At 61.2% G+C, this 12964-nt stretch overlaps 2 protein-coding genes across 13 annotated transcripts in view; one reads left to right on the top strand and one right to left on the bottom strand.

Annotated features, from left to right (window-relative positions):
* Positions 1-38: 38 nt before the first annotated feature.
* MRPS18B (mitochondrial ribosomal protein S18B) lies at positions 39-2146 on the bottom strand. The gene is made up of 7 exons (XM_087730110.1): positions 1979-2146; positions 1440-1539; positions 1245-1342; positions 1090-1158; positions 579-645; positions 415-474; positions 39-332 (listed from the first exon to the last, which is right to left on the bottom strand). Exons 1-7 carry the CDS (start codon positions 2129-2131, stop codon positions 61-63), a joined length of 819 nt encoding a protein of 272 aa, XP_087586236.1. The 5' UTR covers positions 2132-2146; the 3' UTR covers positions 39-60.
* Positions 2147-2828: 682 nt separating this feature from the next.
* PPP1R10 (protein phosphatase 1 regulatory subunit 10) overlaps positions 2829-12964 on the top strand; it is a 34054-nt gene continuing 23918 nt past the window's right edge. For 4 of the 12 annotated variants that reach the window (XM_087729853.1, XM_087729854.1, XM_087729852.1 and 1 more), the window contains exons 1-12: positions 7459-7577; positions 7654-7740; positions 7837-7972; positions 8746-8797; positions 8887-8964; positions 9510-9680; positions 9816-9918; positions 11205-11314; positions 11669-11769; positions 11876-12023; positions 12104-12259; positions 12351-12597. In XM_087729853.1, coding sequence (XP_087585979.1) covers positions 7471-7577; positions 7654-7740; positions 7837-7972; positions 8746-8797; positions 8887-8964; positions 9510-9680; positions 9816-9918; positions 11205-11314; positions 11669-11769; positions 11876-12023; positions 12104-12259; positions 12351-12597 — 1496 coding nt within the window. In that variant the 5' untranslated portion in view covers positions 7459-7470. Of the gene's footprint in view, positions 3797-4663; positions 4716-5109; positions 5202-7458; positions 7741-7836; positions 7973-8745; positions 8798-8886; positions 8965-9509; positions 9681-9815; positions 9919-11204; positions 11315-11668; positions 11770-11875; positions 12024-12103; positions 12260-12350; positions 12598-12964 lie in introns of those variants that run through there. The other 8 variants (XM_087729850.1, XM_087729849.1, XM_087729848.1 and 5 more) reach the window with 8 other exon arrangements.

The raw sequence follows: 12964 nt of genomic DNA, 5'->3' as shown, positions 1-12964 counted from the left end.
CTCAGTCTCCCCCTGAGAGAAAAAAGGAAGAAGCCAAGTTTTGGCGGGGCCGTAAACACTTTATTCCCCCCTCTGCTCCACGCTGGGGGCCGGAGGGGCGTCGGGGGGCGTCCCCATGGCCGGCGGGGCTGCTTCTTCCTTCAGGTAGTCCTTGTAGAGGCGACGGATGCGGGCGATGGCGGCGGCGGGGGGAGGCTGCCGCTCGTACCAGGGGTACCAATGGCGGCCGGGGGCCAGGGCGGGCGCCGGCGGGGTCTTGCCGACGGCTGGGTGTCGGTTGGAGAAGTCGTCCTGAGGGGCTGGGACGTAGGGCACCTGCAGCCACAGGAGACCTGGGAGGGGGGTGAGGAAGGGATGGGTGAGGCATGGGGGGCACCCATGGGTGCTGTTCTTCCCCCCCCCCCCGGGGCTCACCGTGGTCCTGCGCCTGCGCGATGGCCTTGGTCAGGAGCTTGTGCTGCTTCATGCAGACCCCTGGGGCGGGGAGGCACGGTCAGCGCCCGCGGGGGGGGGGTCCCCCACGGCACCTATGGGTGCCCCCACGGGCGTCCCCATGGCACCCACGGGTGCCCCCTCACCTGTGTGCGTGGGGTGGAAGATGACGCCCGAGTGGGGGCAGATGAACTGGTCCAGGAGCTTCACATTCTGTGGGGAGGAAGAGGAAGGAGGAAGAGGAGGGAGGAGGAAGAGGAAGAGGGGGGGGAAGGGGAAGAGGAAACGGGGGGAAGAGGAAACGGGGGGAAGGGGAAAAGGGGGGAAGGGGAAGAGGAAAAGGGGGGAAGGAGAAGAGGAAAAGGGGGGAAGGAGAAGAGGAAAAGGGGGGAAGGGGAAGAGGAAAAGGGGGGAAGGGGAAGAGGAAAAGGGGGGAAGGGGAAGGGGAAAAGGGGGGAAGGGGAAGGGGAAAAGGGGGGGAAGGGGAAGGGGAAAAGGGGGGAAGGGGAAAAGGGGGGAGGAAAATGGTGGAAGGGGAAGAGGAAAAGGAAGGAAAAGAGAAAAGAGGAAAAGGGAGGAAGAAGAGGGAAAGGGGGTAGGGAGAGGAAAAGGTGGGGGAGGAAGGGGAAAAGGGGGGGGAGGAAGGGGAAACCTTACCCGAAAGTCGAGGTGGAGGTTGCGGTCGCGGCAGATGGGGCAGGGGTTTCCCACCGGCTTCCCCTTGCGCTGGGGGGGACACGGACGGACACAAGGACGAGGTCAGGGGGTGCCCCAGTCCCTCCCAGTCCCTCCCAGTGCCCCCGGCCCCTCACCAGACAGGTCTTGCGGGTGCGCTGCGGGGGGACGGCGCCTTTGTGGTTGCGGCGGTAGCCCAGCCAGACGGGTTGGTCGCCATAGGTGGCGCGGTACTCTGCGGGGGGGAGGGGGTTGGGGGAGGGGGTTTAGGGGTGGGGGAGGGGCTGGGGACCCCCCCAGCCCCCCCCAAATCCCCTCCCCCCCCCCCGTACCTTCCCTCCCCAGGTACTCCCAGGGCCGCCCCCGGTAGGGGGAGGGGGGCGGGGGGGGGCCCTTGGGCGCCGCCTGGGCGCTGCAGAGCCGGGGGGCTTCCTGGGGGTGCGGGTGACGTCACGGCCGTGACGTCATGGGGTGGTAAGGTCACGGGGCGGTGAGGTCACGGGGCGCCGCCCCCACCCGTCCCCCTCCCCGCGGAACACCCCAGGTGAGGGACAGGGCCACGGCGGGGAAAGCTGGCCGCGATGACGTCATGGCCGACGGTCGGCCGCGATGACGTCACGCCGCGAGGGGTGGGGAAAAAAGAGGGGCCTGCGATGTCAGCGCTATGACGTCACAGAGCATCACACCCTTTCTCCCCCCCCCCCAGCCTCGCCGCTCCCGCCCAAACAACCACCGCCCCTGTGACGTGTGTTCCCACCCCCCCCCCCCCCCGTGACCTCACCGCCGCACGTGGCGGGGCGTTGGGGAGCGGCCCCATCTCCCGCCCCCCCCCCGGTTCCCCCCGGTTCCCCGCGTCCCCCCCCGGCCTCACCCAAGCCCACAGCGGCCGCCCCGGCCCCGGCCCCCGCAGGCCGCCGCCCGCCGCCCTCAGCACCGCCATGCCCCTGGCCAGCGCCATCTTGCCGCCGCGCACGCGCAGGCCCCGCCCCTCACGGGGAAGGGCGCAAAGGCGGGGCGCCGCCATCTTGCCGTACGGCAGGCTCCGCCCCCTCCCGCCGCGCCCTCCCCTTCCGCGCATGCGCGGTCGCCGCCCGCTGAATAAAAACTGCGCCACAGGGCGCGCGGACAATGGCGGGCGGCGGCCGCGCGTGCGCAGGGCGGAGGGAGGGAGGGCGGGGCGGCGGCTTCCGCGCAGGCGCAGTGGGGGAGCTCGGCTATGATTGGGGGGGGGGGGGGGCGGGGCGGGGCGGGTGGGCGGGGCAGGGTATAAAAGGCTCCGCCGGCGTTGCTCGGCGCCATTCTGAGGGCTGGGTGGAGGTGAGTAGAGAGCTGCGGCGGGCCCGGCGGGCGGCGGTTGGGCGGGTGGGGGGTTTTCCACACCCCCCCTGTTTTTTGGGCGCTGGGGGGGCCCTTCTGTAGGGCCAGCGTCCCTTTGCTTTGAGAAAATGGCGTCCCCCCCGTTTCCCGCCCCGCCGGGGGGGACACGGGGCCCTCAGCCCGCTCCTTTTCCCTCAGAGCTGAGGAGAAACCACCCCCCCACCCCCCCCGCTCAAGGGCGATTTCCTTCGGTTTTTTTTTTAACACCCCCCCCCCGCCCACCCCTTTAAAATTTTAAAACTCTCACCGGGGATAACGAGTGCTAATCATTTCGTGTCTTTCTTCTTTGCTTCTAATTTTTTTTTCCATTTTTTTTTATTTATTGTGCCCCCCCCCCCCCCCCCTTCTTTTTTTTTTCCTTTCCCCGCTCCAGGTTTGGTTGCTCTTGAGAGACGCCGTCGCCTTTACCACGAGAAAAACAAACAAACAAAACAAAAAAATACAAAACAAAACAAACAAAAATACAAAAAAAAAGAGGGGAAGAAAAAGCTTTCTTCCCTCCTTCCCGCTCCCATCCCGGTGCCGTGGAAGAGCCGCCATCGCAGCCTCCGTCCTTTGGACCGTCCTTGGGAAGCCGTTTCAAACTCGAAGGAAACTGCCACTTAAAAACATATTCTCCCTCTTCTTTCCCCAAAAAACAAAGGCAAAAGAATCCCTTTTTTTGTTTTTTTTTTTTTTTAAATCCAAGCAACTTTTTATTTTTTTTCCCGTTTAGCTCGGCAAAACCACCCCTTTAGGGAAAAAAAAAAAAACAACAACAAAAAACCAAGAACCCCCCCAAAAAAAACGCGTCAAGCTGAAAAAAAAAAAAAGTTGCTGCATTTTTTTAAAGCCATGACCAAAAACAAGGCAATTCCTTTTTTGCTCTGATAACCCCACCAATGCCAAAATCCAAACCTTGAAGCGCTGTCGGCGAGAAAAATAATTGGATAGTAAGTGTTGAATTTTCAACCAGCTGAATTCCCTTCCAAAAAGAACAACCCCCCCCCCAAAAAAAACCCTTTATTTGTACCAAAGAGCAAAAATAATGGGAGGAAGAGCCCCAACTGTGTGCTTGAGGAGGACGTAGGCTTTGCTAAAAGGTGGTTAAACCTTAAAATTCGGGGGGATTTTGGTCAAAAAGCCGTGGGAGCCGGTGGCGGAGGGTTTTCATGAGCTCCCACGCAAAAACCAAAAAAAAGGGCGAGAGAGAAAAAAAAAAAACCCAAGAAAAGACGCAAACCTGCCCCCAAATCGCTTGGTTTTTTGCGGGGGAGACGGAAATTGGGGGACCCGAGCGAGCAATCTGTACATAAAGATTGCGGGGCGGCTGGTAAAAACGCAGCGAATCCGGGTTGATTTTGCAAATTCAAATGTTGAACGATGATTTATTTTCTATTTTATTATTTTTTTTTTATTTTTTAGGTGCCATTGGTAGGATTGTTTTGCGCAGAGAAATGCTGGGGGGGGGAAGGAGGAAGGGTGGTGGGGTGCTGGTTAAAGGCGGGGGGGGGGGGGTGCAAACTAGCAATAAAGATTGCTAGGCAGGCTTAGCTTTACCCCAAACCCTGCTTTTTGCAAACAAAAAAGGGTTGGCTTTAAAAAAAAACCCCAAAATACCCCCCCTAAACCAAAAATCTATATAAACCCGGCTCGGGGAGCTTTGGGGCCAAGATGGCGCAGCCGCTCGCCCGCTCTTTGTCTTCCTTTTATCCCCCCCCCCCCCCCCCGTTTTTCTCCTTTTTCCCTTTATTTTTTTGATAGTATTTGTTTTGTTACAGGTTGGGCCCCCCCCGGGCGGGGGGGCTCCGCAGCCCCTTTGCATTGGGGGGGGGGTTAACCCTTAACCCACGCGGATTTAACGGTGCTATTTTCCTTGGCGTAGGTGGCGCGCGGTGGTGGTGGGGGGGGATTCGTTATATTTATATTTGTCTGTCTGTGTCCCCGTTCCCCCCCCCCACCCCTTAAATTTCCCCCCCATTTTGGTTTGATTATTTTTTTTTCGGCTTCTAAAATGGCGCCTGGGCCTCGCCGCCGGCCGCGGCTGATGCAACCGGTTCCCGGCAAACCCCTCCCACCGCGCCGCCGGCCCCCCCAAATCTTCCTTCTTCCCCCCCCCCTTTACCCCCCCTAAATTTATCCCGATCCCCCCCCCAAAATCCCGCTCTAACCGTACCCCCCCTCCGGCTTTCGTCCGCAGGATCCCGGTGCCGTACAGAGTAGGACCCTGCGGGCCGCTGCTTCTTTTGTAGGTTGTGCCAAAAATCCTCTTTTTTTCCTCCCCAAAAAAACAACAGGATCTTTTTTTTTTTTTTTTTTTAATTTATTATTATTAACCCCCCCCTTTTCTCCTTCCCCCCTCCCCCCCCTTTATTTTTTTGGGGCCCCTGGTGGGTTTGGGTGGCGGTTTTGGGGATTGGGGGGGGGAGGGGGGGAGGGAAACAGCGTCCGCAAGCAACTGATAACCTTTAATTTATCGTGACAGGGAAATGCTATCACTGGGCTTCACCCCCCCAAAAAAAAAAAAAAAAAAAGGAGGGAAAAAGGAAAAAAAAAAAAAAAGGAAAAATCACTTTTTGGGGGGGGCGCACCCCAAACCTTTTCTATTTTTTCCCGATTTTCAATGAATTTGCCCCGTTTTGGCAGCGCGGAGGTGCTGTGTGCGGTGCAGGCTTAGGAAGCGAAGGGAACTTGGTTTTACTTCAGCAAAAGGGAGGGGAACAACCGCAACGCGCCGGGTAAGCAAAAAAACCTTTCTGGTCTTAATTACATTTCACAACCTTCATTTTTATCTATTTTTTAATTCAAAACCAAAAAAAAAACCAACCCCAATCCCCCTTTTTTTCTTTCCCATCCGTCTCCCGGTGCATGCGGATGCTGCGCTGGGTCGGGAGCTGGTTTTTTTTTTTTTTAATAATCCCCCCCGCTTCGGCCAAACACTCGACACCCAAATCCGAAGGATTTTGGTTAAAAGCAAAGCAATTTTTCACAAATCGGGAATTTTGTCCCCAAACCGATGGGGTTTTTGCATCGCTTCCCCCCCCAAATTGAGCCCGGCGCGCGCGGGGGGAGAGCCCTTCTCTTCCCCGCGCTCTCTCCAGTGGTAGCATTTCCCTTTGGTGGGTGGGGGGCGCAGCGGGCAGCCCCCCCCCCTTCCCCCCGCGGTTTCGGGGTCCGCCGACCCCTTCCCTCGCCGAAAACGGGGTTCTGTCCCCAAAAAAAGCCGGGGTTTGGGGGAGGGGGGGGAGAAACGAGCAAAAGCGGCGTAAAAACGCGGTGGCGGGGGGGGTCAGGCCTTCCTCAGCCTCATGGCAGGCCCGGCCCAGGCCAACCCCCCCCCCCCCTTAATTTGGGGGGTGGGATTTGCCCCCTGGCCCCCCGCGGAGGTGATTTCCCCCCCTTTGGGGGGGGACTTGGGGCTTTTTGGGGTCCCCCGTACCCTTTTAACACCCCCCCCCCCCCGCGGTGGGATTCGAGCGGCTTCGCCGCAGCGCGCGGGGCCGGGGGCTGTCGGGTCGGTGTTTTGCTTCGGTGTGACCCCCCCAAAATGGAGGGAGAAGCCCCAAAATGGGGGGGAAAAGCCTCAAAATGGGGGGGAAACCCCCAAATTCTTCTCTGGGGGGGGGGCACTGAGCCCCCCCTCCCCAAGGCAGGGCTGCGGCTGTCACCCCGGCGGTGGCCTCGGCACCCTTGGGACACCAAACCGGGGCGGGGGGGGACACCCCATGTCCCCCTCAGCCACCAGGCCAGGGCTTGGCTCATTTCATGGGGGGTCAAAGGTTACAGAGGACTTTTGTGCTTAAAACCCCCAAATTCTGGTTAAAATAGGTTGCCCCCCCCCCCAATTGAATTTTTTTTGGGGGGGGGGGGGAATATTTGGGGGGGTTTGTGCTGCCATTAACTTGCTCTTGTGTCTTTGCAGAGGGGCGGCTCGTGCCTGGCTCGCCAACCCCCCCCCAAAATCCCCCCCCAAGAACGGGGGGGGGGGCTCCGCCGCCTGTATCCTTTAATCAGCCTCGGGGGGGGGGACGCATGCGACTTAACGAAGTCCCGGCTCGTTAAGTCTTCGCCGCGAGGAGAAAATGGGGGCTGGGTGCCACCCCCCTCCCCCCAAAAATTGGTCTTTTGGGGTGTTTTTCAACCCCCTCCCCCAAATTGGCGGCGGCTTAGGCCTGGTTTTACCCCCTCCACAAAAAAAGCAGCTCAGCTCCTCGCAGCCGCCGTTCCGCCTTCGTTAGCAAAGCCGGGGCTTAATTAGGCCAGAGAAGCTTCTAATTAGCGGTAATTAAGAAGCCAGTTGACGTCAGGAGGATGAGATCCCCCCTTGGCGGGTCAGGCCGGATTGGGGTCAGCGACCTGATGGGTGCTGGGTCGTTACTAGGGCGCTGGCACTAATTATTAGGCTGCTAGTTAATACCTAGCTCGTTAGCTGGCGGATTTAATTGCGTCCTGGGTGGGGAGGGGGGCAACACCCCCAAATGCTGCGCCGTCGCCGCTGTCCCCCTCTCCCTTGCGCCGCCGTCCTTCCCTTCGTCACCTCGGCCTCTGCGCCTCGTTAAGCGCCGGCTCGTTAATTAACCTTGGGGGGGTGTGGTTAAAAATGGGGGTGCTGTGCCCCCCCTCCATGGCTCCGTCCCCCGGCGTGACCCGAAACCACCGTCCTCATCCCCTGGGGTGGCAGCGCCAATTAAAAACGGGAGTGGGGGCCGCTGTCACCGCTGTGTCACCTCGGCGGGGGGGTGACACCGCCCCGGTGTCCCTTGGGGGTCCCTCAGTGTCCCCCCCGGCTCGTGCCAGCCACGTTTTGGGGGCGGTTTCCCCCTTTTTGGGGGTCAAGAATGGTTTTGGGGATGGGTTTGTTGTTGTCACCCTCGCAGAGGGGACAAAAATGGGGGTCTGGAGGGAGGACGCAGGGCTTGGGGGGGGGACAGGGGCCTTTTGGGGGACACATGGGTTTGTCACCGCTGTCCTAACCCCCCCCCTCTCCCCTCCCAGGGCTTTTCTGCCATGGGCTCCGGCCCCATCGACCCCAAGGAGCTCCTGAAGGGCTTGGACTGCTTCCTGGGCCGCGATGGCGAGGTCAAGAGCACGGAAGGCATCACCAAAATCTTCAAGTGAGTCCCCGAAAGGTCCCCCCGCGCGTCGCCGTGACGCGGGGAGGGGTCCGACGCCTCCTTTCTCCTTACTCAGCTTAATGAAGGACTCGCAGAAGATGGTGAGCCGCTGCATCTACCTGAACATCTTGCTGCAGACGCGGGCGCAGGACATCCTGGCTAAGTAAGAGCGCTGACGGGGGGAGCCGGGGGAGCAGGATTTGGGGGGATCGCCCCATCCCGCCTGGATCCTGACGGATTTTCCCCCTTTTTCTCCCAGATTTATCCGGATCGGGGGTTACAAGCTGCTCAACACGTGGCTCACCAGCTCCAAAGCCTCCAACAACGTCCCCTTCCTGCAGCAGATCCTCCTCACCCTGCAGCACTTGCCCCTCACCGTCGACCACCTCAAGCAGGTCGGGGTGGCCTCCCTGTCCCCCCCGGGGTGGCTTTTGGGTCCCCCAGGTGGCATTTTTCTCCCTTGAGGGGCTTTTGCGTCCCCCCTGGGGTGGCTTTTGTGCCCTCAGGGTGGCTTTTGTCTCCCTTGAGTGGCTTTTGGGTCCCCCCCCGGGGTGACTTTTGTCTCCTGAGGGTGGCTTTTGCATCCCCAGGGTGGCTTTTGCGTCCCCCCCCGGGTGGTTTTTGTGCCCAGAGGGGTGGCTTTTGTGTCCCCCAGGGTGACTTTTGTCCCTTCAGGATGGCTTTTCCATCTCTTCAGGGTGGCTTTTGGGTCCCCAGATGTGGCTTTTGTGTCCCCCAGGGTGATTTTTGTCCCCTCAGGGTGGCTTTGGTCCCCCCCGGGTGAGTTTTAGGTCTCCCAAAGGTGGCTTTTGCCTCCCCAGTGTGGCTTTTGTGTCCCCCCAGTTGCCTTTTGTCCCCTCAGCGTGGCTTTTGTATCTCTTCGAGGTGGCTTTTGGGTCCCCCAAGGTGGCTGTTGTCCCCTCAGGGTGATTTTTAGGTTCCCCAGAGGTGGCTTTTGCATCCCCCTAAGTGACTTCTGTCCTCTCAGTGTGGCTTTTGAGTTCCTAGGGTGACTTTTGCGTCTCCTCAGGTGACTTTTGTCCCCTCAGAGTGGTTTTTGGGTCCCCCAGGGTGGCTTTGGTCCCCCCCCAGGTGATTTTTGGGTCCCCCCGGGGTGGCTTTGGTCCCCCGCACGCTGCCGCTCACCCCCCACCTCCATCTTTTCCAGAACAACACAGCCAAGCTGGTGAAGCAGCTCAGCAAGTCCAGCGACGATGAAGGTGAGCACCCCCCCAAAACCCCCTCGGGCCCCCCCCAAAACCCCCTCCCGCCCCCCCAAAACCCCCCTTAACCCCTCCTCTCCCCGCAGAGCTGCGCCGCCTGGCCTCCATCCTCGTCAGCGACTGGATGGGCGTCATCCGCTCCCAGAGCAGCACCCAGCCCACCGGTGAGTCCCCCCCCCGCGCCCCTCTCCCCTCTCCGTCGCGACAGGCGATGTACGACACTCCAGGTATCGGCAAAAGCGAGTTTCATACGACGTAGAAACGCGCCGGCGAGGTTCGCTCTGTTAGTTACCGCGCGGAAGAATGCTCCAAAGCCCCCGGTGGAGCTTAGGCGCGGCTGGGACCAGTCTTAGTCTCAGGCTTAGACAGCGGTTTAAGGGCTCGCGCGTGGAAAGCTGGTAGAATATTTCACGAGCCTCAGTTCAGCCCGCGATCAGAGTTACCGAGGCCAAAGCTTAGGCGCTGTCGGTCGCTTAGCGAAGATGCGGCGTCGGTAAAAGGCGTCGCTGTCGGGTTGGCGGGATGGAGCGGTCGGCTCAGAGCGACTGCGGTTGATCCGCTCGATCGACTCCTCGAGCGGTGGTAACCCCTTGCCTCCGCGTTATGGATCCCCGGCGCGGCGTAGATCGGCGCTGAGGATCCAATTAAAAGGTTTTAATTAACCCACGCCAGCGTCTCACCCTTTTCTCACCTTTTTTCCCCCCCCCAGAACGAGATAAAAAGAAGCGAAAAGAGGAAAACAAAAGCAAAACGCCCGTCCAAGAGAAACCCCAAGAAGCCAAAACCGAGGCTAAAACCGAGGAGGTACCAGAGAAGAAGCGGGAGAAACCCAAATCCCTGCGCACCACCGCTCCCAGCCACGCCAAATTCCGCTCTACCGGTAATTCCCGCTCCGTCCCGCGGGGCAGCGGCAGGTTTTGGGGCTGGGTTGGGGGTTTTGGGGGGAATCCGAGGGGCTGCGGTCGCTCGTGGGGCGCTGCGAGGGGCCGCGCTAACGCCGTTCCCCGCGACACAGGGCTGGAAATGGAGACGCCTTCCTTGGTGCCCGTGAAGAAAATGAACTCGTCTTCGACCACCGATAAATACAGTCTGAAACCGATGCCCATAAAGAGGCAGAAGTGAGTCGGGGGCGCTTTGGGGGGGCTTGAGGCAGCTTTTGAGGGCCTCAGAGCAGCTTTTGGGGGTCTCGGGGTGGAAATAGGGGCCTTGGGGCTGCTTTTGGGGGCCTTGGGGCTGCTTTTGAGGGGCTCCAACCTGCTCTTGGGGGTGTCAGACCCGAACTTGGAGGCCTTGGAGCCGCTTTTGGGGGTCTTGGAGCCGCTTTTGGGGGTCTCGGGGTGGAAACAGGGGACTTGGGGTGGCTTTTGGGGGCCTCAGAGCAGCTTTTGGGGGTCTTGGGGCTGCTTTTCGGGGTCTCGGGGTGGAAACGGGCATTGGGGCTGCTTTTGAGGGGCTCCAACCCGCATTTGGGGCTGTCAGACCCATACTTGGAGGCCTTGGGGCTACTTTTGGGGGCCTCGGAGCCGCTTTTGAGGGTCTCAGAGTGGAAACAGGGGCCTTGGGGCTGTTTTTGAGGGGCTCCAACCCGCTCTTGGGGGTGTCAGACCTGCACTTGGAGGCCTTGGGGCTGTTTTTGGGGGTCTTGGAGCCGCTTTTGGGGGTCTCGGGGTGGAAACAGGGGACTCGGGGCTCCTTTTGAGGGGCTCCAACCTGCTATTGGGGGTGTCAGACCCGCACTTGGAGGCCTTGGGGCTGTTTTTGGGGGTCTTGGAGCCGCTTTTGGGGGCTTTGGGGCTACTTTTGGGGATCTCGGGGTGGAAACAGGGGACTTGGGGCGGCTTTTAGGGGCCTCAGAGCAGGTTTTGGGGGTCTCGGGGCTGCTTTTGGGGGTCTCAGGGTAGAAATAGGGGCCTTGGGGCTGCTTTTGGGGGCCTCAGAGCAGCTTTTGGGGGTCTTGGTGTGGAAACAGGGGCCTTGGGGCTGCTTTTGAGGGGCTCCAACCCGCTCTTGGGGGTGTCAAATCTGCACTTGGTGGCCTGAGGGCTGTTTTGGGGGGCCTCGGAGCAGCTTTTGGGGGTCTTGGGGTGGAAATAGGGGCCTCGGAGCTGCTTTTGGGGGGGCTGGAGGCCGCTCTTTGGGGTCTCGGGGCTGCTTTTGGGGGTCTCTGAGTGGAAACAGGGGACTCGGGGCTGCTTTTGAGGGGCTCCAACCCGCTCCTGGGGGTGTCAGACCCACACTTGGCAGCCTCGGAGCCGCTTTTGGGGGCCTCGGGGCCGCTTTTGGGGGTCTCAGACCCACTCTTGGGGGCCTCGGGGCTGGTTTGGGGGGCCCAGGGGCGTCTGGGGGGCCGGGGGCTGTTTCGGGGCCCTGCCCAGGGCCTGACCCGCTCCCCCCGTCCCTGCAGCGTCTCCTCCCTGCCCGGGGACGCTCCCCCCGCCGAGAAGAAATACAAACCCCTGAACACGGCGCCCAACGCCACCAAGGAGATCAAAGTCAAGATCATCCCGCCCCAGCGTGAGTGGGGGGACGCGGGGGGACACGGGGGCCTTTGGGGGACGCCTTGGGGGCCTTGAGGGGGGACCTGGGGGCCTTGGGGGGACGTGGAAGCCTTTGGGGACAATTTGGATGCATTTTTGGGGACATTTGGGGGTCTTTTGGGGGCCAATTCAGGTGCCCTTTTGGGGGAACATTGGGTTCTTTTTGGGGGACCCTTTGGGTGCCATTTTGGGGACACCTGGGTGATTTTTGGGGGACAATTTTTGGGTACCACCTTTCTGGGGACCCTTGGGTGCCTTTGGGGGGACCCTCGCCTGCCATTTTGGGGACAGTCTGGGGGCTGTGGGTGACACCCCCCCCCCTTTCCCGCAGCCATGGAAGGGCTCGGCTTCCTCGACGCCCTCAACTCCGCTCCCATCCCCGGCATCAAGATTAAGAAGAAGAAGAAGGTGCTGTCCCCCACGGCCGCCAAGGTGAGGAGGCTCCCCGGCTTTCGGGGTCCCCTCCCCGGCTTTCGGGGTCCCCTCCTCCCCTAGAGCCCCCCCCCTAATAAGAGCCGTCCTCTCCTCCGCCCCCCAGCCCAGCCCCTTCGAGGGGAAGCCGGCTCCCGAAGCCAGCTCCGCCAAACCGTCCTCCCCGGAGCCCGCCGCCACCTCGGAGCCGATGGAGACGGATCGACCGGGCACGCCGGTGCCGGCCGTGGAGGTGCCGGAGCCGATGGAGAGCTGTACGTTGGGGTGACGGGGGGGGAGGAATGAGGGGTGCGGGGGGGTCAAACGGGTGCTGAGCTCCCGGTTCCGCCCGCAGGCTCGGCGGAGGCGAGCGGGGACGCCAAAACCGCCGAAAATCCGGCGGAAAGCGGGCAGCTGACCAAAAAAGGTCGGAAAAAGAAAACGGTGAGCTGGCCGGAGGAGAGCAAGCTCCGCGAGTACTTCTACTTCGAACTGGACGAGACGGAACGTGGTGAGCCCCCTCCCCTCCCCCGCCCGCCCCCTCCCCCGCCCGGCTGGCCCCCAGCCTCCGGGGGTGACGCTCTTGTCCCCCTCCCCGCCAGTCAACGTCAACAAGATCAAGGATTTTGGGGAAGCGGCCAAGCGGGAGATGCTGATGGATCGCCAGGCCTTCGAGACGGCCCGGCGCCTCAGCCACGACGCCATGGAGGAGAAGGTGCCCTGGGTTTACCCCAAGCTCCTGGATCTCCCCGCTCCCCTCGTGGTGCCGGGCAGCGGCAGCCGGGAACGCTTCACGCAGGCCGAGAGGGAGAAAGGGATCTTGCAGGAGCTCTTTCTGTCCAAGGAGAGGTGAGTCGATCCCTTGGGATCCCCCGCCAGCCCAGCCCGGGGACGAGCCCGCTCCCGATACCGGACTCAAGGCCGTGGATTCCCTCTCTCTTTGCAAGGGGGTGCCGGATCCCCCCCTGCTTTCGATCTACTTGGGGAGCGGATTGCCCCAGGGGATCCCTTGGATCAGGGCTAGGGGGGATCCCCAGCGCCCTGATCCCCCTGCCGAGGATTAATGGGGTTGATCCTCCCCGGTGGAGGCGTGTGGGAGGGCGATGGGGCTGGGATCCCCTGCCATCCCGGAGGATCCGGAGCCTGGGGGGAGCCCAGATTCTCTGGATCCACTCAGCGGGGTCAGGGGATTCCCGGAGATGGGGCACATGCGAGG

This window comes from Nipponia nippon, unplaced genomic scaffold, assembly GCF_047370975.1.
Source record: "Nipponia nippon isolate SJK-2023a ecotype South Korea unplaced genomic scaffold, ASM4737097v1 scaffold_47, whole genome shotgun sequence".
In the NCBI taxonomy this organism is placed as follows: Eukaryota; Metazoa; Chordata; class Aves; order Pelecaniformes; family Threskiornithidae; genus Nipponia; species Nipponia nippon.
This window is presented reverse-complemented; position numbering and strand designations above follow the sequence as displayed.

Excerpts from the sequence above, each read along its gene's own strand:
- MRPS18B (XM_087730110.1), bottom strand. The coding sequence starts at position 2,131 with ATGGCGGCGCCCCGCCTTTGCGCCCTTCCCCGTGAGGGGCGGGGCCTG. Across the intron at positions 1,540-1,978 it reads GGCGGCCGCTGTGGGCTTGG|GAAGCCCCCCGGCTCTGCAG; the intron begins GTGAGGCCGGGG and ends CCGCACCCCCAG. Across the intron at positions 475-578 it reads CTTCCACCCCACGCACACAG|GGGTCTGCATGAAGCAGCAC; the intron begins GTGAGGGGGCAC and ends TCCCCGCCCCAG.